We start from the raw sequence: 23991 nt of genomic DNA, 5'->3' as shown, positions 1-23991 counted from the left end.
TTGTAGTACCCAGCGACAGCCCTCTAGACCAGAGTGTGTTACCTGCCAAGCGGTCGGTAACCGCTGAGACATTAATGGCAGAATTGCCTGGGCCACACAGCATAGAAGTGCCAGGGTCGGAGTCCGAAGACAGCGAAGACGAAGTGGAGGATATCTTGCGCACAGGCGCTATTCAGGAGCCCCAAAAAGCATCTTTTGATGAGAACGCATCATCAAGAGCGGGACACCACACCCCTTCTCTATCCCTCAGCCTGCGGCCTGGGAGGCAGCCACTGGCCCCGAGACAAAAACACCCTCAAATCCTGATGATGTCGCTGCTTCCCATGACGCTGATTCTGACTCCAGCTCTGGCACCAGCTCTGATGCTTCTGTGCGCGGGGATGATGGGAGTGAGATTGAAGGGGATGGGGAAGATTCTATTGCACCAGTTGGTGGAGATCAAACAGAGGCCATTCGCAGCGTCCACGAGACACAATTAGTTGTGAAGCAGGCCAATATTGCAAGAATCGAGGACGAGATGGAGATCGTACTAATAGGCGAAATCCAAAAAATTGTTGGGACCGCTGTCATCGTTCATCCTCTGTAGATGGGCATTCACGTGTGCTCGATACAGACAGTCTACTAGTCTTCGAGGATAGGACTGTGTTAGGTTAGTGAGTCCCGTTTCTTTCCTTGTTCCAAGACAACACCAGTAAATTCCGCCAGTTATTCGAGTCGTTTGGCCCGGTCAGGCGACCCATGTATGTCGTGCGATTCGATTCGGAGTCAGACATTGACACCGAAAGGGTACAAGCCCAGAGAAAGGTGTTCCACGTCCCCAAACGAAGCACATTCCTTCACACTTGGCAATTGCGCTCGAAAGGATGCGACGCGAGCAATATGTACGACGAGGAGGCGGCAAGAGCGAGAACGACTTCAGTGATGACGAACAAGAATCGAGGCACCGGCGAATGCTAAAAAAGCCGTAAGTACTCGACATTTGTGTTTTTCATGAGGACTAAAATCCACTCATAGAAATCGGACGCGAAATGGAAAGGGAGACAATTTCCCCTTGCAAAAAAGTTTGTTTCCTGGTGATCCGACACCGGAAGAACAGGAAATATATTATGGTGATGCTGACGAGGGCACACTGTACCCACCTCTGTCTACCCCGCAACGGCCGGTGCCTTCTGCCTATGAGGAGTTCTCGCCGGGCGACCAGCCCAATGGCCTTATCGATCCTGGAGACGTCTCGCAGCAAGATAGCTACATGCGCCGAGTGTCAAGAGGCAGGGGTGGTGCAAGGGGAACTCGGGGAGGTCCAAAAGGGAGAGGGGGTATGGACGAAGTCACCACGCCGGACACTCAAGACCGGGCGACAGTTCACCTGGACACATAAATAACTATGACCCCCGTAATCCGGTCACCGGTAGACCGATGTCCCCCACGTCTTTGGCTATTGCAAAAGCAACTGGCCAATGGAACGACTTGCCTATTGGGCAGAATGTCCCCGAATTTGGAAATCATAGCCCTTGGATCGCATTTGACAACATGGCGTTGCCGCTCAGAACCCTTTCTTTGGTCAACCATCCATTATTCCCTACATTAATCCAATTTCCATCTACAGGGAACTGCCACTCCCCAACCAACGCAGCCCTATCAACAACAAAGGACACCATTCGGTGCCGCATACGATCCAAAATATCCTGGGGCGTCACATGCGCAATCATAAAACATACATTTCGAGTTTGGGTAGAGCGAGGCTCGTGGTCTTTTTTTTGGATACTTGTACATATATTGTTATTTTCGCCCATACGACTCCGAAACTTTGCAATACCGATTATGTTGTTGAACTCTATTTGTTGCGCTGATACGTGACACTAGTGCGGCTATCTCGAGTCCTGAACGCACAACATGACAAGGGTGACGTGACTCGTCGGGGTGATTAGCTGTACTTGGTGAATATTGGGCGTAGCCTCCGAGAAGACTGGGGATTTTTAGTGGATTCACCACACTGTTTTTTGGGGCTCGAATTCAGCTCCCGAAGTTCGTTCAAAGGATGCAAGTGGCATAGAAAAACAGCTGCCCCAAACGCTCCGCGCCGCAATATTGAGTTGAACCATTCATAATGACGGCTAGCAACACCAAATCCAGTTCTTTACCCAGGCAGATGTCAACAATCCCCTCAGGTGTCATATAAGGTCCGTGCTTGTGTCACATGTTCGCCTTTCTCACGTTCGCTAAAAGCAATAATATGAATGCAATTATGATGAAGCAAGGCCCTCCACACCCTCGGCCCAAAACTCTTTGGGAGAGTTACAGCGGTATGCCAAAAATCATGAAGCAGGTCATTGAAGAACTGACTATTGCTGACATTAGGGCTGCCGAAGCGACAAAAATTAGCCTTTGCGGCGATTCTTGCAACATCTGGGCTTCTCGGTCTGTCCGTCTTCGATCGGATGGACTTCCCCCAAGATCCCACTGGTGGCCAAGACAAGACACAGGCTGTAACGTCGGCGGGTTCTGGATCCGAGCAGACACAATCGTTGTCACGGTGAAGATTTTGACATTCCCGCTCGCATTTCTGTTCCTTTCTATCACCATTAGTATTAATGCCATCACCATTCCCTATCCTTCCTGCTCAGATGTGACGATCTTCGCTGTAATTTGTAGTGATGGAGCGCCCAGATACACCACCTCCAACATTGAGGTTTTCGGAAGTAAACTCGGGCACGGTTGTGTCCTGCCGAACATCATGTCCTCCTACGAACGCTTAAAAGAACGCTATACTGCCGCGAATCAGCCTCACGTCTTCACTTACTGGGACAAGCTTAATGAGAAAGAGCGCGATGAATTGTTGCAGAACTTGAATAAGATCGATATCGAACGCGCGAACCGCATATTCGCCAAATCTATCCATGCCAGTGAAGGTGGAAACGAGCAGGACTCCATAGAACCTTTGCCAGATGATGCTTTCGACACCACGATCGGTGAGGAAAACGTTGCGAACGTGGCATCATGGAGGAAGATCGGTTTGGACGCGATCGGCGCAGGCAAGGTTGGCGTCCTGCTGATGGCCGGCGGTCAAGGGACGCGGCTCGGGAGTTCAGACCCCAAGGGCTGTTACGACATCGGTTTACCCTCCCACAAATCACTCTTCCAGATTCAAGCGGAGCGAATTTTACGCTTGCAGACAGTCGCAGAGAAGGAACTGGGGAAACCTGAGGGATCAGTCATCGTTTCATGGTACATAATGATCAGTGGTCCAACACACCCAGCAACGGTGGCATTCTTCGAAAAACATCACTACTTTGGGTTACCGAGATCGAATGTGATTTTCTTTGAGCAAGGTAAGCGAGAACAGATCAACCATAGGTGCAAGCAAGTACCTAAACATGTCATCCTTAGGGATTTTGCCATGTTTCTCCCCAGGCGGGAAAGTCATACTGGCATCTCCCACAGAGATTGCCACTGCACCGGACGGAAACGGAGGGCTCTACGCTGGCTTACGTGCACCCCTTTCCCCCTCAGACCCTGATCATTCTGTGCTCTCAGACCTCAAATCCCGCGGGATCGAATATATACACGCGTATGCTGTCGATAATTGTTTGGTGCGCGTTGCCGATCCCGTCTTCGTCGGATACAGTATCGAGAAACAAGCAGATTGCGCCGCAAAAGTGGTACCCAAGGCGGCCCCTCATGAGGCTGTAGGCGTTGTAGCTCTCAAAGGGAACGCCTTCAGCGTCGTAGAATACAGTGAAATTACCAAGGAACAGGCGGAACGTAAGGATTCAAAATACCCTGATCGCCTCGCTTTCCGTGCAGCGAACATCGCCAATCATTTTTACACTCGAACGTTCCTCGAAGAAGTTGAATCATTTGAAAGCCAATTGGCTTTTCACATTGCCCATAAAAAGATTCCATATTGTCCTGTCGATAATCCCACTGGAGAGACCATCAGGCCTTCCAAATCAAACGGTATCAAGTTGGAACTCTTTGTATTCGACGTCTTCCCATTTGCAAAGCACATGTTTGTCTTGGAAGTCGAGCGAAAGGAAGAATTCAGTCCACTCAAAAATGCTCCGGGGACGGGATCTGATGACCCAGACACAAGTCGAACCGATATCCTCGCTCAGCAAAAGAGGTTCCTGCAGCGTGCTGGAGCAAGCGTTACAGAGGGTGTCGTGATAGAGATATCATCGTTGGCGTCTTATGCTGGAGAAGGTCTGGATGCCGTTAAAGGAAAGACGTACATTCGTTCTGGTTTTGTGGGGTCTGTTGAGGAATTGGATGCATTGGTGTAAAGAGATTCTGTAATGGACATTCATCAAATGCACATGTTTATATGTCATTGCTGTGCCAGCCGTAATGAACTCCTAAACAAAACAGGCTTATCAGCAAATATTCAGGTGTGGTCTAGACTTGATGCGAATTACCGAACAGGAATTGCATCATCCCAATGCCAATTTACGCATCTTCTTCTCCATGCTCTCTGCATATTCGTCGACGCCTCGCGTAAGGAGTTTGAATTTGCCTTTCGGACCAACCTGATACACAAATCCGGGTTCTCGGGGGCCACCAGCTTCGTGGCTAGATAACTCATCCTCGCTAGCGTCTGAATCCCCAGATGATTCGAGGATAGGGGCTCCCTCGACCACACATCGCACGAAGTGCCTGTCATGGCTTACAATAAGAACTGCCCCTTTGTAGGCTCGAAGCGCGATAAGGAGTGCGGTAATCGAGTCCACGTCAAGATGTGTGGAAGGCTCATCGAGTATTAGAAGGTCTGGTGCGTTGTAAACAACAATGGCAAGCGCCAGTCGGACCTCAAAAAAAGCTGAGTGAGGCGGGCGAAATCTCAAGTCTGTTCCTCGCTACCCACCTTTTGACCTCCAGACAAGCTTGCAATGGGATCTGTGGACTTCCTGCCACCAAGACCAAAACTACCAAGTACAGCTCGAGCTTCGCCCTCCGATATATTGATGTGAAACCGTTGTTTGATGCTCTCCGCGAAATGAGCGAGAGCTGAATTGCCAGATATCTCCGCCGATGACAAGACATCCACAGAAAGCTGCTCGAAATATCCCAATCGTAGACGGGAATGGCGTTCAATAGTCCCTTTTCCAGGAACAATGGAGCCGACGAGTAGCTTAACCTACGATAAAGACCTGAGTGTTGCCCGAAGGCACGAATGCAGAACATAATTACCAGCGTACTCTTCCCTTCGCCATTCTCCCTACAAAGGCTATCCTCGATTTGGGATGGATAGAGAGAGTCACATCTTGCAGAGTAGGCTCGGACGCAGGGTAAGCATAGGATACTGCGGTTGCCTGAATGAGTGCACCAGGAAACCGCATTGGTTCAGGATCTGGAAAAGTGAATTTGATGGCGCCGTCGCCATGATCGATTTTGATTTCAGAGCGAGATGCCAAGTGAAAGCCTGCAAGATCCCGATTTAACTTGAAGCTACGATACGTAAGTTTCATGAAGATAAAAAAACGAGATCGGTCCTCACCGGCCGCCCTTCTCGGATCGCTCTAACCCCCAGCGATCATCTAGCTTTTTCTGACGCGATTTGGCCATCTTGGCCTTCCCATCATCTCCAGTCTTCTTTGCTGTCTTATAACCATGCTCAATGGTCTTAACAATAGCCTCCTTCTTCTTATCCAATGCTTCTTTCATCTTAATCTGTCCTTTGAGTTTGATGCGATTTTCGCGCTCGTAATCACTCAGATTGCCGTCAAAGTATGTGAGCGTATTTTTCCTTAGAATGATCAGTTCCTGAGCGACACTGTCGACGAATTCCCGGTCATGTGCCACGACGAGAGTGGTTGTCTGGAAGGAATTGAGATACTCCTGAAGCCATATAACCGACACCAAGTCTGGAATTGGGATCAGCGCAGTGAAATTGTCACAGGCACGAGAATGTGTGTACCAAGATAGTTGGTTGGCTCGTCGAGAATGAGCTGGACGAGGAGGGACATCAAACGCTTATTGGGAAAACCAAACAATTCTACGCGTACCAAGTCCGGTTTCTGTAACAAGGCACTCGCCAAAGCGCAACGAGATCTCCAGCCTCCACTAAGGGTTGACAATTTCTCATCAAGTTGAGTTGAAGCGAAGCCTAGCCCAATCAATATAACCCTGGCCCGTGCTTCAGTCGATGATGCGTCAATCTGAATGGATGATTTATGTCAAAAGACATGGCACAAACTAAATAGGATACGTGTGAAGGACCCACCACGTCCAAGGTCGCCTGAATGTCATTCAACATTTCACTGGCGACAGCTGCATCTTGAGGATCATAACGCCCGGACCGCACTGACTGAAGCCTTGGGGGGACGATTAGTCAAGTCAATGACCCTTCAACTGTATTTTGTTGCTCACCGTTGTTCAGTCTCGGCGGTTTTCGCCTCGGCAACTAGAAGCTGCTTCCTAGCTTCAGCGCCCCGTGCTCCGCTTCGGCGCTCGGCTATTTTCTGAGTCTGCTTGAGATGGGCCTCAGCTCGAGCCACTTGAACAAGAGCCACAGCCTCAGAGATAGCGCGAGGATTGGATACCGATAGCGAATCGGATAGAACTAATGCATACATGACATCAATGTTTTATTTGAACATCACCTTAGAAAGACGAACGCCCGTATTGGGTGAGAGCTTGTTCTCTCCTTGCATCCGCTTTGATGACAGACTGAACAATCGTTAATCGGTCTGCATCTGAGCCTTCTTCCTGAATTTGAGTGACAAGCAAGATCCGAATATTTTCAGGGATACCGGGGATTAACTTGTTGCTGATGGCTCGCAGGAGCACTGCTCAGAAATGGGTGGGACCTTGTTAGGCTTGACTCTCAAGCTAAGAGAGAACTCACCGGACTTGCCCTCGCCATTCCTTCCAGTGAGCTTTTAGTAGCCGTCAGGATTGATACTTTGACATGTAAGGCTAAGAACACACAGCGTAATGCACACCGTCTTTCAGTCGGAGATGTGCGTCCACAAGGAGATCGTTGTTCCCGATGGATACGCTAACTTTTTTGACATCAATCTAAGGCATATTAGCCATGTGTTTATAGCATTGTTTTGGATATCAGTACCTCTCTGGAAAGGGTGGTGAGGGTGTCAACGTGAAAGCGGGTCGTTTCTGACGTTGCCGTGATCTTTGGTGTAGTGGAAGTTTTCACGCTGTTCTTGAAGGAACTCATGTTGCGCTTTGGGGTGCTCTTGTCTAAAGGCGATGTACCCACGAAGGGAAGCGAGTTGAGCACTTTCAATCATGGTGACTGAGTCAATGAACAAACGAGGTGTCTTCGGAGCCGGGTGGCAGTGAGCAGACTCTTTCTTCTCACATGTGATGATGCTCCTCACTTTGATTTTCTCGGTTATTCTGGCAGCACTGGTCGTTGATATCAATGCTGATACCGAGATTGCGAACTTTGGGTCTTTTGTGGACAATGTCCAAGTTGAGATACCATGGTGCATCTTATCTGGTAAATCAACACTCTCGTATTAACCAAAGGCCCCATGCAGGAAGGTGAACGTGCTGGAGTTAGGAAAAGCTACGAACTTTCACATGAACGTAGCACCACCTAGTTCTGGAGACCCTACTAACATTTGCGATGCCTGGCGTTTTGGCGAATGTCCGTACGAGATTTGGTTTGCACTTCCTTCGTACCCCGAAGGGCAGAAGACGCTGCGCCTGTCATGGCCTGCCTTCGTAAGTGCTTCATTTGCAATCTTCACGCTCTATAACTTGAACGTGATTTTCTCCCAGTTCCCTGCATCTTTTGATTTCCAAATATTCTCTTCTTCTTTGCTCAGCGTGGAGCATAACATCTCAACTCGTAAACATGATTACCTACCCCAGTCGAACCACTTCTCATTCCAATACGCACGAATCTTGGGAAGAAGTCGTGCTGTGCATGCGCCTCCTTTGCAGCCCCATGCAGCTGTTTTGCACTGGGCGTTCTATCTACTTCCATTACCACATGCGGCACCTGAGCCTGACCACATGGTGCCATTCCAGCTGTTGTACGAACCCCTCATTTTTGGCTTCATCCCTGCAAGCATGGTTCCAATAGTAATCATATTGGTAGTTTCTGTCGTTGTTGCATGGGCGCTTTCTTCCCCTATCTTCTTCTGGCTCTCTATGATCGCGGACTCCGCGCTCCTGGAGGTTAATGAAAAACAGGGATAGAATCTCCTTTTATACTTCACTCTGCTGAGTAATTATTCATCAAACGCGGAGGGCCTTTCACCGCAGCCGCTTCAAACTTGGGCAAGTGCACTGCCCCTAGCCACGCGAGAATTACGTCCACACGAGGGCCATGCAAAGCAATGACTGGCATCCCGCCATTCATGACCGAAGGATTCTGAGCAGCCGCGCGACCACGTTTTTCTCGTTGCCGTCTCCACACCGGCGCCATCAACATGCGTAAAGCCACAAGAGATTCAAAATCAAGCGGGTCAGAAGCATTTCCATTTTTATCCAACTCTCCCTTGTCGTCTGGGTGATAGGAGGATGAAGGGGTGCGTTGTCCCGTGGAACTCGATGGTTCGCCCACCCCTACTGGCCGATGCGCTTGGCATGGTGCCCGAACGCCCGTGGCACGCCATGATGCAGAAGGTGGAAGCAATCCACACCTCCATCCCCCCACCAATCTCTCCAGAACCTCGCTAAAATCAGCTTGTGCCATAGAGCGTGATGGCAGGAAGACTGGGTGCCCATCGAATCCATCCATTGCAATTGCCGTCTGAACAAATCTGTGACACGCCGTCTGAATCTCGCCCAGCATGAGGTAGCAGATGAGGACTGCAAAGTGAGACTCCACCAGAAGGGGGTGATAGCTAGTGTATGTCACGGGGAAGCTGGACGCCAGGTATGTAAGCCGCTCGGGGAGTGGTGTGGGGAGTCCCGAGGTTGTACTTGAACGAAGAGATTCGATCATGAAGTACGCGAAGTCTACACGTTCTTCGAGTGTCAAATCTTCCCAGCTGCGTGTGGGTACAGTGCATGCAATACCATTTTGCTTCATGGCTACTTTTTGCTTTCCTTTGGAGTTTCGTGGCATGCACTGTTCGGCATTTCCGAAGTTTTCCATCTTCGTCAGTGCTTCCGGAGAAACGATAGTGTCAAAGTGCGACAGAAACCGGTCTAAGTCTCTGATTGCTTTTCGCAACATAACGTAGATGGATTCTCGGAAGTTTACCTCACTGAGAACCGCCTGATAAGCAAGTGACTTTGACCCATCGTGCAGTCCGAGGGGACCTGCTGGATTCCCGAGTTCCACGCCTCCATACTTGGGCGAGAGCGAGAGGAAGTCAAGACGAGAAAGGCGGATATCGGGGCCTTCTGGCGGGGGAATAGGAAGCATCTCGATCCGAAAAACTCCCTGTTCGATAGACGAACATGCATTCATGAGTTGAGCAATACCGCGTTGAAATAGGAATTGGAGTTCGAGGGGATCTGGTGCGTCCGGAAGCGACGAGGGGTGGTACTCCCGGTGTGTTTTGGAAAAGGGAGATGTGAACCCGCTAGTTGCATCGATAGGAAAGACAGGGCTCCCTAGTAGAGTCGCAATGTCGGCTTCTTCGCCGGCAAACGGAGCAGTGCTTCTGGACGCATCCTTGCCTTTCTTCGCCATATTTGGCAAGTCGCTTCCATTCGGAGACCCATGGTCAGTCCCTTGTCTCGCTTTTCGGATGGCCCGGCAATGGCTTAGTCCGTGAGTAAAGTCTTTTATGGCCTCCGGGAATTCATCGCGGAAAGTGTGGACAATGCCACGCGTTCGCCAATATTCCAATTGTTCGGGTTTGACCTCGATGAGGTGATCCAGCAGCCTGGTATCAGTATCGCATAGCTGTCTAGGACTAGAATATATCCGTGAACAAAGGGAACGTCCAAGGAAAGTAGTTACCCGACCTTGAAGGGATTTTTTCGTGAAAGAAGTTCACATACAACGCACAGATATTGTTTGGATCTATACCAATGGGTGAGATATTAGTCGACACTACCGATATTGTTTCCTCACCATTTTTCAAAACCGTTGCCGCCAGGTCGTCTAGAGCACTGGTCCCTTTCATTATCATAACTGACGTTACGATCTCATCCAACAAGTACGCCTGTGAGATTTTCTGAACTGCTTCTACTCTGAGCCGCTGACAATGCACATTTGACATTGATGCTCTGTGTCCACCGCGTATCGATCCATCGGGAGGTACCCTCATTGTTCTATTGCGTTGTCGATAAGACAAAACTCCCTCTGAAGCACGCATCGCAAGCTCCCCCGCATCATCTATCAGCCGGCGTATATTCACAGCGTTCCGGAAGACACCAGGATCAATAGGTGGAGGAGCTGCACGGAGTGTCATGGAAGGAGGTTGATCGAGTGGGTGTGGGATCAGATCTAGACCTCGACGTCTCTTTGACTTCGGAAGACCCGCATCCATGGTCAACGGCATCGGAGACGTCCAAGAAACCAAAAGAGACTCCAGCATCTCCGATGGAAGTGATAACCATGGCCCCTAGAAGAAGCAGGAAAGCTATCAACGTGTCCCAGCGATGACTTGCACCAATGCTCCCGGGCTCACATGAAAGGAGCTGACGTATCTCCAATGCTTGTTTCTACTGATTCGTAGGACTGGGAATTCGGGTGGAAAGAACGACGTCCCATCAAGATTAAGCGCCAGATCGTGGATGCCTGTCACCGACTCTGACGCTGCATCAGGTGCGCGCCTGGCTTCGGGCTTTTTCATCTTTTTACCGGCACCGTTCCCGGAGTGTAGACTTGTTTGGCTCAGCAGATCTTGGGAGTCTTTATCGCTCATGTAGCTTTTGCAAGAGTGCTTTTCCAAATGCAGTGCGATATCGAACCTGTTCAGCCGAAGATTGTCAACAAACCCCTCAAACGCGTTGGGGGAGAATATAGGATATCCTTATTCGGATTTAGTCGTCATCTAGAATATATAGAAGCGCCTTGCTGCAGTGAAGAAAACTGTCTAGCCCGAACCGTGAAGCGCAGCTGGGGTGGGATATGATAACAAGTGTAAACAAGGGGGTCATAGTCGCCGTTGCTCATGGGGGTGAAGGCATGAGATACGATCGATTAAAGTGGTCATGACCACTGGTACCACATGTATAGCTATCAGAGCGCTCAGCGGTTGAACCCAATGACGCTTGAAACCAGAAAGGAAAACATGCCTCGCGGGATTTGGGAGGTGGCGGGCAGTGCCGTCACTCAAAATCCCAACACTTACATACTTACAACTTTATACCAACCCACCGCTCGTCGCTGATAGACCCTCACTCGCTCTCTCCTCAATTACTTTTTTGTTCCGTTGCTCTGGTAAAAAAACGAAATAGAGCTCGTTGCGTTGAGAAAGCCTCGTTTCTCCCGCGCTTTTTCATTCCATTACCAACTCGTGGCTGGCACGCGCTCCTTCTCCCAGCTTCGAGTACGCAAACTCAACTCCTCTACTTCTGTCTGCTGGTACTGACACAATATGCAAAGCTCTCCGACACATCCTTCGTCTCCACAAATCCCAACTACTAAGAAATTCAGGACTATCTTTAGTCTGGCTCCTTCAGGATTCGGCCGGCCTATCGAATCCAACTACTATCTCTTGGGGAGAAGGACGCCTAAGCTCTCTCAATTGTCCTACTTTGACGACTTCGATACCCAATCCATCAGAAATATGGCAATCGATTTACCCGTCGAATATCCGTCTCCAACGACCCCGCACCCTGCGCGCATATTAACCGACGATGGCTCCTGGATCGTCCGTGTCGCCGAAAATGATGCTTATTCTTTCACCATTTACGTGAAAAGTATGTTGGATGCAAAGGTCTTATGTGCATTTTGAACGCGTGCTCATTCTGTGAATCACTCATCAGCTCCTACTCATCACCTTACTCTCACCCGCACCACGAAAGAGATCAGTGATCTCCACTCAAAAGTACGTGCTACCGGAAAATCTTCGTGATGGGACATACAATTCACTTCTTACCGCCCATCAGCTACACGAAGCGTACCCAAGCATGCCTTTGCCCCCTCTTCCTGAGGTCATCCGCACTGCCTCAGAGAAGCGCCGGGGATCGTTCCTCCAGACTTTGAGTCGGTTCGGGAGTCACAAGGATAAGAACCATGGGGGCACAGCCCGGTCATCAGATTCCACAGCTCAGAACCTGGGCCCAACTACCCCCACTAAAGAAGAACCCGACCCCTTGACTGACTTCAGCTCTGATGGGAATGTGGGCGCTCTCCCTGAATACCTCACTACACTAGCGAACCATCCGGCGTTCCGGACGTCGAGGCCGTGGAAACGGTTCGCGCGCGTGCGTGCTGAAGACCTTCAGAGTACACGTGTTGAACGCCAGATCAAGCGAGTTAGGTCAGACCTCGCCGTACATACCACGCGCCTCGACTCGATACCGCAATTGCCTCCACTCCTCGATGATAGCTTAATGGATCCATTCCTTACACGAGATGGAGATCGCATGAGCCTATTGCCCACAACGCCGGTCGAGGAGACGATTGCTGAAGTTGATGAGGAAGTAACGCATGCTACCACTTCCCCTGAGGATCAAGATGGTATTACTGTCGGGGACCAGCTGCCTGAGCCGTTGCCAGAGGTGGCGCCCGAAGCCCTAGAGGCGAAAGAGCAGACAGGCGAAATAACTATGCACCCTGATGCTGTTGGTGTCGATGCCACTTCCGGTTCCCCTGCTACACCACCGGAATCCCCAAAGGAACCTGTCGCAGTTCCCGTCGAAGCGGAATTAACGCCAACTTTAGCTCATCTAACCATAGCTTCCCTTCCTTCGCCAACGGGATATCCTCAACCCTCGGGGCATGCAAGAACAATTCGCTCTGTTTCGGCGGACCCCACCCGTCGGCTCTCTGCTTCAGCTGGCAGCGACAATGTCGGAGCTGCCGTTCGAGATGGCACTCATCCTAGTCGGTCGTGGAAGCCTTCTCAGCCAAAGCAGGTGAATGGACTGGATACTGATGCCGAGGCTGCGTTCGATACCGATGTAGAACATCCCACCGACACCGGCATCGTCACGCCCATCAAGCCACGCAAGAAGCGTGCCTCGAAAAAAATCACGGTCAACGATTTCGAGATGATGCGTGTGCTTGGAAAGGGTTGTGCGGGGAAGGTATGGTTTCATGACGCCGCTCTAGAAAGTTTCTCCTTCTAAACAGGTACTGCAGGTTCTCTTGGTCAAACATAAAGCTTCTAGTTCTTTGTATGCCCTGAAGGCCATCACAAAACGACATGTACTTGCTCATCAAGAGCTTCAACACACACTGACCGAACAGGCTGTATTGAAACGTATGGCTCGCGAAGGTCAAGATCCATTCGTCGTCAAACTGTGGTGGAGTTTCCACGACAAGGAAAACCTTTTCCTCGTTATGGTACATACGACCTACCCCTGACTGTCTCAAAGGGTGCTAATCTATTTTCCAGGATTTCCACCCAGGTGGAGATTTGGCCACTCAGCTCGCTCGCTGGGGTCGATTAGGCCGTGATCGGGCTCGCTTCTATGCCGCCGAGATTGTAAGTTCAATGCGTTCCCTTGGTATCCTTGCTTCTGATCCTCTGATCATACCAGGTAGAAGGGGTGGAGGGTCTGCATGCTGCCGGCGTGGTGTATCGCGACTTGAAACCAGAAAATATTCTCATCGGTTCCGACGGACACATCGTCCTCACTGACTTCGGCCTTTCGAAGCAATTTCCCTTACCACATCTCAACCAATCGGGATCTTCGACAGACACGGATGGCACTGTCTTGCCCAGATGGATGACGCCTGATCAAAGTCCAAACAGCTGGCACCTCTCGAACAAGGATTTCACGGGTACCTTCTGTGGCACTGCAGAGTATCTTGCGCCTGAAGTCATCCAGGGTCTACAGTACAGCTACGAAGTTGACTGGTGGTCATTTGGTACGATGCTCTACGAAATGCTCAGCGGCATCGTGAGTTGCCATTCTATTTCCCTCGGCGATAGGACGCCGTTAATTGATGGTCCCGTCTCAGACACCATTTTGGGCAAACAACCACTCAGATATGTATGTTCGTGTCCTTCAGGATGAGTTGCAGTTCCCAGAAGATAAAGCCATGGACCAAGATACAAAGAGCCTTATCCGCGGCGTAAGCATAGCCTTAACACGCCGCTGATATCATCTGACCACAAAAAATCGCCGACAGCTTCTTCAACGGAGCCCGACATTACGCATTCGTGAACCCAGAATAAAGAAGCATCCGTATTTCTCTATGATGTGTGTGGAGTCTCCCTGTTTCGACCATGAGTTGTGATCGTCTCAAATTTTCACTCCATAATAGCGATTGGTCCCACGTATATTACAAACGCTATATTCGTACGTACTGCATTTAGGATTATTTCCGTGTCTAACACATCCATGTTTAGCGCCGTATATTCCCCCCATCGACCCATCCAATGCCAGTGACACCCAGAACTTCGATGATGCCTTCCTTGATATGAGCCCTACTCTAGACGATGATCCAGAACCTGTGACCGATTCCGAGCTGGAGAAAACGGAGGATGAACCGCTAGATGCGGATGCTTCGTCCCCTGTGCAAACTCCTTCTGGATCCCTTTCCAACCGGAATGGGAAAGTCAATGCTGCTGCACAGAAGGACGCAAACGAGGAAACTGTGGATGTTTTTGATGGATACTCTTACAAAGCCCGACAGTCTGTCATCCTTGATGATGACGATGAGTATGAGGAGCGTGTTGTGCGTGTGGAAGTCGAAGAAACCCCCGCTCTTCCAGAGGTTGATACTGCGTCAGAAGTTACTCCCGACGACGCTTCCGATATCTCTATCAAGGCTTCCGCTCAGCCTCGCCCACCCACTCCGGCTGTTGTTCAAGAAGAGCCTTCAGTTGAGTTGGGGCCGCCAGGAGAGCCAGATCATCCGCTTGCAGAACTTGTGTCAGCCGCCGCTGACTTGGAGGCGGCTCTTGGCACACCCTTACCGGCGTCGCCTGCCAAGAGCGTCCATACGGAGCTTACATCACCCGAGGAGCCTGCCTCCCAGGAGACCGTTGATGAGACAAAGCCACCTATTCGCGATCTTGTATACGATCCTTCGCCTGCACCTAGCGTCAGGTTTGAACCCCCTGCCGCGGTTACTCCGTCTAAACCATCCCGATTTGCGCCATTTAAGAGCTCTCGCAAGAAAAGACGTGAGAAGCCCGCTGTCTCAAATTTCGATGAAGGTCTTGCCGACGAAGAAACTGATGTGCCACCACGAAACAAGGATGAGGATGATGATGATTGGGACCTGGTGGAAGTTCCTGGTCATGAAGAGACGAATGGACCTTCTGGTCGTGGTCGTGGTCGTGGTCGTGGTACGAGTCTTTTCGCACGAGGAGTAGTTGATAGATACCGGCTGGCTGTTTTCAAAAAGTCCACCCCCACGCGATCGAGAGTCAACCGGACTCCTCTTGACTCAGAACGGACACCATTCACAACCCCAGACCCGGCAGCCTCTCCCACGCCGCCTGAAGTCAAGAAGCGAGGGAGAACACCTGGTCTCAACCTTCGGAAGAGTACCACCAAATTCCTCCGTGCTAAATCGCCGATTGGTTCATCTCCAACTCCAAGTGCATCATCCGTGCGCAGACTGCTCTCCTCCCCATCAAGTTCAACTAAAGGAGCGACCGCTGCACCCGCTGGGTCTCTCACACCGTCCTCCCGCGGCACAAAACACTCTATGACAGTCCCCAACGAGCCCTCTCTTAAGTCAAAATCATCCGCATTATCTCGAGAATCGGTCGGGACGCCAGGCTCTTCGGGAACTTCTATCAACGACGAAAATTCGGGCACACCCCCTACCTTGGCGCAATCTGGATCTGATATTGCTGGAGGATCTAAAGATGGCACCCTCAGGGGATCGAAAGCCCCAGATGAGAGCGATAAACCGCCGAAAATTTTCAACAAGAAAATGAAGGTTGGAGCCGAGAAAGTCATGTCCCTGTTCGGGTCACCCAAATCGTAGACTGCTGCGTTGGACACATTATTCCCCCCCCCCCTTTGCAGATCTCCTTCGGTAACTCATCACGCTTTTAATCTACACACAACTAATCCTTGAGATCATCGCTCTTTGCCTTGTAATCTGCATTCAACAATCACCGCGCTCATTACTCTCCACGTTTTCGGATTCACCTGTGGCCCGAAACAGAAAGCATAAGCCGCGCGCCGCATATATACCACTCCTTTGGCTTCGTACGAAAATATGCATTGTGTTATAAAACGGGGTACGGTTAATTATTTACTCGTGCCTTGCTCAAACTCCATTCCTTCCTTCGTGTAGTATTGCCTTTTCAAGCCACTCTCTTTTACTCGCATTTGTCTTCATTTAATAAGACCCAATGATGCTAGGCGTTGTTGGGATTGATCGTAATATGATACAAATCTATTCTCATCTGCGTCCATAAGTAATTTGACCGTGCGGGAAGTGATGTGATGGAGTCCGTCTCAAGAACTCCCAGGCTTTGATGAATTTGGCGCACATGCGTGCCTGTGATAGGATTTCGGTCCGGTTGTGCTAGCGAGTTGATTTTGACAGATATGTACTCCTACACGCATCATGATGCCGAGGCCGCGTCGATGTTTAGTGTGCTTTTGAAGGCGAACATTATAGCCGAACGAGATGAAGTTTACGCGTTATATAGCTTACGTTACTAGCCAGACAAGTTGTCAGGTGATGAGAATTTGACCTAGGAACGCCATCAGCGCCGCCGACGCCGCTGGGCTTACGACAAAGCAATATTTCCCCCGACGCGTTATGCATGGAAAGCCTAATACACCTCGCAGCGGCCGGGGGTGGCTCACGGTTCATTGCATATGTGAATCACATGTTCGAACTGTAAAAATGCTCTCTCTCTCAAGGATATAAGTATATCCGCCCGCACCAGCGCAACAGCTTGAGCGAATTACTTAAGTATATGTATATATGTATAACGCCGGGATATATAGAGATTGGACTGGCAGGCTGGCACTGGTCGACTGATGATGACCTTGATGTTATCTAGCGCTAGCAGCTCTGTGCGCCTGACCTGATCGATGTGAAAATTTTTAAGGGGTTAGTAGGGCATTTGCTTTTCTTTTTTTTTTCATCTCACTGGAATGAATTCTCCTCACTACTACTTTAGTATAAACAACCGGGAAGTTGGATGACATCGTTTTCGTACATGTATGTGATGATAGTAGATTACGAAATCGACCTTCTTGCAACCAATGAAGATTACAGATTTTTTGAAAAAAAAAAACAACTCTCAGCTTAGCTTGCCGAATACGAAAGATGACGACAGGTGTTAATATTTACGAGCTTCCTGTTGATTTCTAGCCAAGGGGGGGGGACTAGTGACTTGGGCGAATCGCATGTGATCGAACCATGCATGGATGAGCCTGAGCCTGAGCCTGAGCCTGAGGGGGGCGGGCGGGCGGTTTTGGCATGATAAGCGTCGTTTTTTTTTTTCCCTTGATAGCCGACTTCGGTTTTTTTGACAGGAGCATGCATGATGCACGTTCATGCATGGAATTACAAGTTGGTATGAGACATGAAGGGGGGAGGGTGAGGTGGGGGAGGGAAGGATAGTAAAAGCGATATGGTGAGAGGAGATAAAGCGTGACGAGAAGAAAGCGACCCTTCACATATATATATATATCATCAGATCAGGAGATTGTAGAGACATCTTGAGACCAACTGCGACATATGTCAGGAGGATTAAAAAAGGGTGTTGTTGTCGTTTTTTTTTTGATGATTCGATCGATTTCAGGGAAATATGAAATTGGAATGCCTTGTTTCCATCCTGAGGCTGCATGGCATGCGTAATACGCATCATGCATTACAATGATATGAAAACCGTACCACAGCAAGGGTTGGGGGTGGGGGTGTTGGGTGGTGGGTGTGGGGGTGCCATCCAATGTAATCATATCATAGGGTCTCACGACAGAAGAACCCCGCACGGAAGAGAGATACTGATCCGGGAGGGGGCTACACTTCATTGAACCCATCGGGAGGTTCCAAATATCGGTGAGAAAGCGACACCCGGGACGCCACAAGTTTTATATATTTTATATTATATATATTTTGTATGTCAATAGCTGAACGGGGGGGCCATGAAACAAGAAGTTCGCGGGTTTGCGGGGGTAGTACGTGGGTGGGAACATTCCCCCAACAAGTTTGTGAACCTTAGCTCCCCGAAGTGATTTAGGGGCAGGGGCAGGGGCAGGGAAGACATTGGCCAAGAAGCAGTTCAAGACCCGTCCGTTAGACCCGAGATGATCCCATGAATATATGACATTCACGAACAGAATCGAGTGTGATATAATAATACTGTTTCACAGAGAGAGACAGTAGAGTGTAGTTGATATAGACATGAAGCTGGGCGGCAGCAGTCTAAGGGCAGGGAATTGACTTGAAAAGACGTTCCCACCCTCCCGGAGTTTTGGGGAGGAATGGCTACCTCGATGTATTGGGTCAGCATGACCAAATAGAGGAGGGGAGGGGAGGTGCTAAGATTTTGAAAAAAATGGTCACCTCATCTCCGAGGGTTTGAGTTGTACGACTGCATGGCCACGGGGCTCGGGGAGGACTACCAGCTGGTGCATCATCGCAGGCTGACCTGCGATCTTGACAAGTCTACGAACAAGGGAGACACAGCCGATATATGTATAGTCGTGTGGGAGAGACGCGCGGGCGCGTTCTGCATTTTAAAAAAAAGACTGGCGCAAACCCCCCATCTACATAGATAGGATCCTGAAGAAGACTGATTTGAATTAAGGTTCTAGCACGGCCATTTTGCATTAATGGGTTGGAGTTCAGAATGAGCATTGCTTGAAAAATCTTAGAGCTGCCTCAGTTGAGAAGGAAAACAGACAAGAGAAAGATCGGGAGAGTTGATTTTGGGCGAATGGGGCCTGAAATGGAGAGTTTGCTGCTAAGGTGATATATATATATGTGTATATGTATAACTACTTGATATGAATGTGCACTGGTTATAGCACTCAGTTCGCTTTGTCGCACCGGGCCCCGGCCATAGCTGTCCATCCCATTCATAGAGTCGCATGGAACGGCGCTACCGATATTGCACCGGAGATCACAGCTACCCGGGTCCGACGATTAAGTACATGCATACTTACCTTTTTTTTTTTGCTTGCGATGCGAGATTGCACAGCTCTCCGAACAGACCCAATGGCAGATCATCGCGCTCTGTGATCATCTCCTCAGTCAATAATCTTCCGGTCAATTGGTCAAAACTTGCCATCAGTCAGATGAAGGGTGTTTGTTTCGAATGGCAGAGCTGGGAGCGGTGGTGATCGATCGATGGCATGAATGATGGGGAGGGGGGGAATCATCCTTGATACCTTGACAATAGGGCACGCGCCCTCCTTCCTCATTTTGCGAACCCTACACGCAGCCTCATAGCACATCTAGTAATGATTCCCCAACGACAGAAGCGAGAGAGAGAGAGGGAGTTCTTTATAGGGTGCTTTGCTTAGCGAACATTTTCGGCGTTGAGTTGATGAGAATATACCGTTTCTGATGGAGTGAAATTACGTCCGGCCCATCCACCATCCATCCATCCATCCATCCACCCACCCACCAGATTTCAAGGAAGCAGAAGGTGTCATAACAAACGTGTGACCATAGGACCTTTTTGAGTTTCCGATAAACGTAAGGGTAAGTTCCCCTGGCAATGCGGAGTCGAGCGGTTCGAACACGTAGCGTGCAGATTTGCACGTAGAACGCAAAGGGAGCAGTGCTCGTGGTGTTGGAAGAAAAATCATACGCCAACCCAATGATAGGAACTGAGATCGGTTACTACTGACTTTGTTTTTTTTCGTTCTTCATCTAAGAATTCGTCCGTAATGGGTTCCCAGAGTGACCAGTTATAGAGTTCGCTCCTATCGGAAGAGATGCGCGCATGCCTACATCTGGGAATCACAGTCGAAAGCAGGCCTTGTGCAAGAAAATGGAACTCCAGAAATGCAGGAGAGGACGACATTGAGTGCCCTGTACCCATACGTTGATTTCTCCAGGAGCGAACCCGCAACCGAGCTATCACCTCAGGTAGAGATGTTTTGAACCTCCCGTTCTCGAAACGTGGCCATGGACTCCGCGGAGAAACTCGAAACGCGCAAACCCCGAGCTCGTGACCAAAATAACAAAAATAAATAATAATACTAGTGTCTTCATAGCGAATCTGAGCGCGCTTGGTCAGGGCTTGAGCACTGGCATCAATGCCGTGCTCAATCGCGTACTATATCGAGTCCTGGCATCCCCGGATCGAGTTGCGGTTTTCCCACTCCCAAATATGATGCATTGAATGTTCGATTTAACACACAAAAAAAAAAACAAAAGTCCTGTGTAACTTCTTTCGGCCATACAGAGATCCCCAGGCTGAGGAAAGAATCAACATCATCCTAGTACTTCGGCGGTGCTGCTAGCTCTTCACTTAGACCTCCCCCCCCATACTAAAAAGTTCCTGATCATGATGTGTTCTGCGAAGCACACATACTCTCTCTCTCTGCATGGCTAGCGGAACGGCTACGAGTTTACTACCAGCCTTGGTATGTTAAAGGCTGTGAAACCAACTACTAGGTCTTCTTCTTTCTCACCATGTCGGTTGCGTGTGGATACGCCCCTCCACCCCAACTAACTAACTCAAACGGAAAATCTGGCCTGTACAAGTTAACTCACTGACGACAATACAAACACGGGACCACGATCAGTATTCCTCCCCTCCCTCCCTCCCTCCCTCCTCACTTTTCATTAAAAAAAATACACCATCACCTTTAATTTTTTATTATTATCGATTTCTTATTCAGTGGAAATTCATCAAGATGGAGTTCTCATCCCGTGAATACATTTCACGGGTAATGATGAATTTGTTTGTGCCCAAACAACTTCTTCATAATCAAGCACTTGTCCAAAAGCAGAATGGCCCTTCTCGTCTCGATATAAGAATCGGTTCCGACGTCTATTGAAGCTTGCCCCTCTGCAACAACTACTCTCCCATCTATCATCGCTTCAAAGCCATGTTCCAACAGCCAGAGCCTTACTGTCCACCTCATCTCCAGAGCTACGTAGGTCCCATCCAGAGGCTTTGACCTTCTCAACCCCCTTCGCTGACAAGTGATCCATCCTGCGGCCCCCCCCCCTCAGACGCCAGAGCCATTACCCACTCCTTTAAACAGTGGAAGGACGAACAGTTACTTCATCTCATCTTCAAACCCATTCGGTGATTCTCTCTCAATGTCGATGCAATCATCCCTTCCACCACGGAATGGCTCTCCTCCACCTCCACACCCGCGGTTCGCTCAACCGCAGCAATACAGCAGCGGATCAGAGACGTTTGCAGCGCGCCAAACTCTGTGATAAATGGCGGCATTCGTACTTTACACACACTTAATCTTTCGAACGAATTCCCTTCGATGGCGCCCACCACCACCACCACAACGGGCGTTGGACAAATGAACGACCCACGTAGAGGCTATTTAGCTAGTCCCAACAACTCGTTTGATCAATCGTTGCGCCTCGGACAAACAACGAGGCCGCCTGTGCTTCACCATACTTCGTTCCCAACTTCGAGCGGCCGGCTTGGAGTTTCGGCGCATCCTCCGCCGGTCGATGGACCATTTTCTGGCGGTACTGGTTTTGGACAATCGAATGTGCGTTGTTTTTTTTTACACTGTTTAGTTGAGCGCCCATATTGACACCTCTCCTCCCCCCTTCAGTCCCTTTCTCCACTAGGAAGCGATCCTTGGTCCACTTCTTCCTCAAAAGCACCCGTTTATACTCCCCCGCGACAGCCTTCTCTTCTATCTCACTCGTTTGATAGCCACAACGAATTCATCATCCCACGGATTGAGGATCCAAGTATTGGGAATGTATCTCTAGCGGCGTCATCTTCCAACGTTTCACGGAACCCGTCCGCTAGGCCAGGGTCAAGTTCATCGTCCGATTCAGCAGTGCATTCACAATTGAGACAAAGCACCGGGAACGGTAGTAGTAGCAGTAGCAGTAGTAACGGGCTATTCATCTATGACACTCACGCTCCGTCTCTCCGTACCTTCCAACTCACCACTCCATCCGCTCCGCCATCTCCCACGCCCAACCCTGCACAACAATCACACTCTTCGGTTTCCCCTGCAAAACCTCATGCATGCAAAACGTGCGGAGCGACGTTCCAAAGGGGTCATGACTGTCACGGCACATCAAGAGCCACGATCACCCCCGATATTATTGCCAAGGGTGTGGAAAGGTTTACTCTAGGCAAGATAGCGTGAGGAGACATGTCGCTAGGGCTAAATGTGCAGGTGGGGACGTTCGTATTGGCGGGAAAGACATGTCGCCGTGTGAAGGAGGACTTCAAGTTGGAACGATCGGTGAAGGAGGATACGATTGATGAGTTGAGATTTTGGCGCGCGTGCGCGAAATGCTTCTTTTTTTTGTTGCTCTCTTCACAGCAGTCATTCTTCAAATCATTCTTGGACAGCAAGTAAAAAATTGCTTCTCATCTCCCCCCCCTCCAATACAGCTTGTCGTCTAGATGTGAATCCCCCGCTCTAACTCATCTTTTTTTTTTTTGCATTGCAGCATTCTAGTCATAGTGTCCACACCGTGTTTTCTCTCTCCTTTTTTTTCATGCGATTTGTGGTTACTTGTTTCTTTTTCCTTTTTCATTATGCTGGTCCTTCACACAATCATCTTCTTTTCTGCTGACATTCTTAATCCCATCACATACTATCCTGTATCCATCAGCTGTGTGTAGCAATTACCATATAAAAAAGGATAAGAGCTGCAATGCTTTGTTTGTTTTCTTTTTCTTTTTCTTTTTCTTTCTTTTAGCGCGGGGCGGGGTCTCTGCCTGTACCTACACAACTACGTTCTCTCTCTAACGAATGTCCTGATCGGGCCGGAGATATCTTGTTCTCGTCCATGTGCCCGACTGATCATGACCATTCGTAGAAGATCTCATTCAATCTTAATCTGAGATTTTCTGGTTCGTGCGGCTTTCCAAGCTACGGCATAGAGCGCCGCATCCTCGAGCTCGATCGAAGGAGTTTCCAGCGAGACGGGTCGCATGCATTATGTACATAGCGTCCAAGCGTAGCTTAAGATATGATCAGGCACACGTTTTTCTCTGTCGCATCAAAATCGTTTTCACGTCGGGAAGCATGACCGTTAACTTTTTGGTGTTGAAACTTGAAAGAAATAACAATTACTTATATTACAAGCTGTTCTTCTCATATACTGTATATATATAATTCCAACAAGAAATGGATCCTATCCGCCTGGGATCCTGCCATCAAGGCCCCTTGCGGCTGAATGGGAACAACGACTTACTGGTTACGTAGTAGTGATTTGTACATTCACCATATCCGTCTCCAAACGGACTTTGCACCGATTGAGAGAGAAGAGGGAGAACCCTTCCCCCCCGCCATGTAACCCCAACCAACCAACCAACCCCCCCCTCCCCCCATACACTGGCCAGTTGGTGCCGTTTGACGGATGATATGTTGAGATGAAGCCCAACTTATCATGTTTCCATCCCCACGTGGTTTAACAATTATCCAGGGACTCGCGCGCGGGTTTCATGAGGGTAAACAGCTCCCGCTTGTGGGGGGTTGTTCCTTGAACATAAGCGGGCTTCTCTCCCAACTCGCCGTGGCCATGCATCCCGGGTTTTTCCCTCCCCCCCCCTCCTACTCTTTTTGCACAACCGATGAACTTCGGTCATCATGCATGGAGGGAATTCGTATTCGCGAATGAATGTATACTTGTACAGCAATGTCGGTTGCCTTACAGCGCAGCGCTTTCATGCATCGCATATCCATATTCATAGCACCGCCCCCAAGCTAGCTCTAGAGTCTGTGAGACTAACTAGGCTAACACGGGGGGATCGAGAACACCCACGCCGTTGTTATGATGAATGATAGGGGTCGGGAGGGTCGGAGTTATGCCAGACCTTCCCGAACGAAACG

The 23991-nt window shown here is 49.5% G+C and overlaps 7 protein-coding genes across 7 annotated transcripts; 4 read left to right on the top strand and 3 right to left on the bottom strand.

Moving 5' to 3' along the window:
- Positions 1–477: 477 nt before the first annotated feature.
- EI90DRAFT_3046194 (uncharacterized protein) lies at positions 478–1818 on the top strand. Its single transcript, XM_039059463.1, has 5 exons — positions 478–881; positions 905–964; positions 1015–1260; positions 1314–1560; positions 1607–1818. The coding sequence occupies exons 1-5, from the start codon at positions 739–741 to the stop codon at positions 1709–1711; spliced, it is 801 nt and encodes a 266-aa protein (XP_038919375.1). The 5' UTR covers positions 478–738; the 3' UTR covers positions 1712–1818.
- Positions 1819–2734: 916 nt separating this feature from the next.
- Positions 2735–4283, top strand: EI90DRAFT_3144725 (nucleotide-diphospho-sugar transferase; the record flags this gene model as incomplete). The annotated part of the gene is made up of 2 exons (XM_039065187.1): positions 2735–3329; positions 3388–4283. 2 exons carry the CDS (start codon positions 2735–2737, stop codon positions 4281–4283), a joined length of 1491 nt encoding a protein of 496 aa, XP_038919374.1.
- A 147-nt stretch (positions 4284–4430) lies between these two features.
- Positions 4431–7174, bottom strand: EI90DRAFT_3144724 (P-loop containing nucleoside triphosphate hydrolase protein; the record flags this gene model as incomplete). The annotated part of the gene is made up of 12 exons (XM_039065186.1): positions 4431–4805; positions 4862–5134; positions 5196–5445; positions 5495–5861; positions 5915–5945; positions 6003–6155; positions 6221–6311; positions 6367–6559; positions 6615–6785; positions 6845–6875; positions 6928–7017; positions 7067–7174. 12 exons carry the CDS (start codon positions 7172–7174, stop codon positions 4431–4433), a joined length of 2133 nt encoding a protein of 710 aa, XP_038919373.1.
- Positions 7175–7790: 616 nt separating this feature from the next.
- Positions 7791–10995, bottom strand: EI90DRAFT_3152679 (uncharacterized protein). The gene is made up of 4 exons (XM_039065808.1): positions 10560–10995; positions 10001–10493; positions 9892–9949; positions 7791–9839 (listed from the first exon to the last, which is right to left on the bottom strand). The coding sequence occupies exons 1-4, from the start codon at positions 10794–10796 to the stop codon at positions 8183–8185; spliced, it is 2445 nt and encodes an 814-aa protein (XP_038919372.1). The 5' UTR covers positions 10797–10995; the 3' UTR covers positions 7791–8182.
- A 476-nt stretch (positions 10996–11471) lies between these two features.
- Positions 11472–15994, top strand: EI90DRAFT_3119810 (uncharacterized protein; the record flags this gene model as incomplete). The annotated part of the gene is made up of 10 exons (XM_039063249.1): positions 11472–11796; positions 11863–11924; positions 11986–13128; positions 13184–13387; positions 13440–13529; positions 13585–13947; positions 14009–14122; positions 14180–14250; positions 14315–14349; positions 14400–15994. The coding sequence occupies 10 exons, from the start codon at positions 11472–11474 to the stop codon at positions 15992–15994; spliced, it is 4002 nt and encodes a 1333-aa protein (XP_038919371.1).
- Positions 15995–18113: 2119 nt separating this feature from the next.
- Positions 18114–18704, bottom strand: EI90DRAFT_3046173 (uncharacterized protein). Its single transcript, XM_039059462.1, has one exon. The coding sequence runs from the start codon at positions 18486–18488 to the stop codon at positions 18306–18308; it is 183 nt and encodes a 60-aa protein (XP_038919370.1). The 5' UTR covers positions 18489–18704; the 3' UTR covers positions 18114–18305.
- A 2734-nt stretch (positions 18705–21438) lies between these two features.
- On the top strand, positions 21439–22293 carry EI90DRAFT_3119809 (uncharacterized protein; the record flags this gene model as incomplete). The annotated part of the gene is made up of 2 exons (XM_039063248.1): positions 21439–21675; positions 21742–22293. The coding sequence occupies 2 exons, from the start codon at positions 21439–21441 to the stop codon at positions 22291–22293; spliced, it is 789 nt and encodes a 262-aa protein (XP_038919369.1).
- Between the last annotated feature and the right edge of the window lie 1698 nt (positions 22294–23991).

This window comes from Cantharellus anzutake (assembly GCF_015039405.1).
Source record: "Cantharellus anzutake strain C23 chromosome Unknown EI90scaffold_11, whole genome shotgun sequence".
In the NCBI taxonomy this organism is placed as follows: Eukaryota; Fungi; Basidiomycota; class Agaricomycetes; order Cantharellales; family Hydnaceae; genus Cantharellus; species Cantharellus anzutake.
The sequence above is the reverse complement of the archived record's forward strand: the minus strand, read 5'-3'. Positions and strand labels throughout refer to the sequence as shown.

What these genes read in the sequence shown, in the direction of transcription:
- EI90DRAFT_3046194 (XM_039059463.1), top strand. Translation starts at nt 739, where the DNA reads ATGTATGTCGTGCGATTCGATTCGGAGTCAGACATTGACACCGAAAGG. An exon ending in CGGCGAATGCTAAAAAAGCC is followed by an intron (nt 965 to 1,014) that starts GTAAGTACTCGA and finishes ATCCACTCATAG; the next exon opens with AAATCGGACGCGAAATGGAA. An exon ending in CGCTCAGAACCCTTTCTTTG is followed by an intron (nt 1,561 to 1,606) that starts GTCAACCATCCA and finishes TTCCATCTACAG; the next exon opens with GGAACTGCCACTCCCCAACC.
- EI90DRAFT_3152679 (XM_039065808.1), bottom strand. Translation starts at nt 10,796, where the DNA reads ATGAGCGATAAAGACTCCCAAGATCTGCTGAGCCAAACAAGTCTACAC. An exon ending in GATACGTCAGCTCCTTTCAT is followed by an intron (nt 10,494 to 10,559) that starts GTGAGCCCGGGA and finishes TGCTTCTTCTAG; the next exon opens with GGGCCATGGTTATCACTTCC. An exon ending in CACGAAAAAATCCCTTCAAG is followed by an intron (nt 9,840 to 9,891) that starts GTCGGGTAACTA and finishes GATATATTCTAG; the next exon opens with TCCTAGACAGCTATGCGATA.
- EI90DRAFT_3046173 (XM_039059462.1), bottom strand. Translation starts at nt 18,488, where the DNA reads ATGCTGACCCAATACATCGAGGTAGCCATTCCTCCCCAAAACTCCGGG.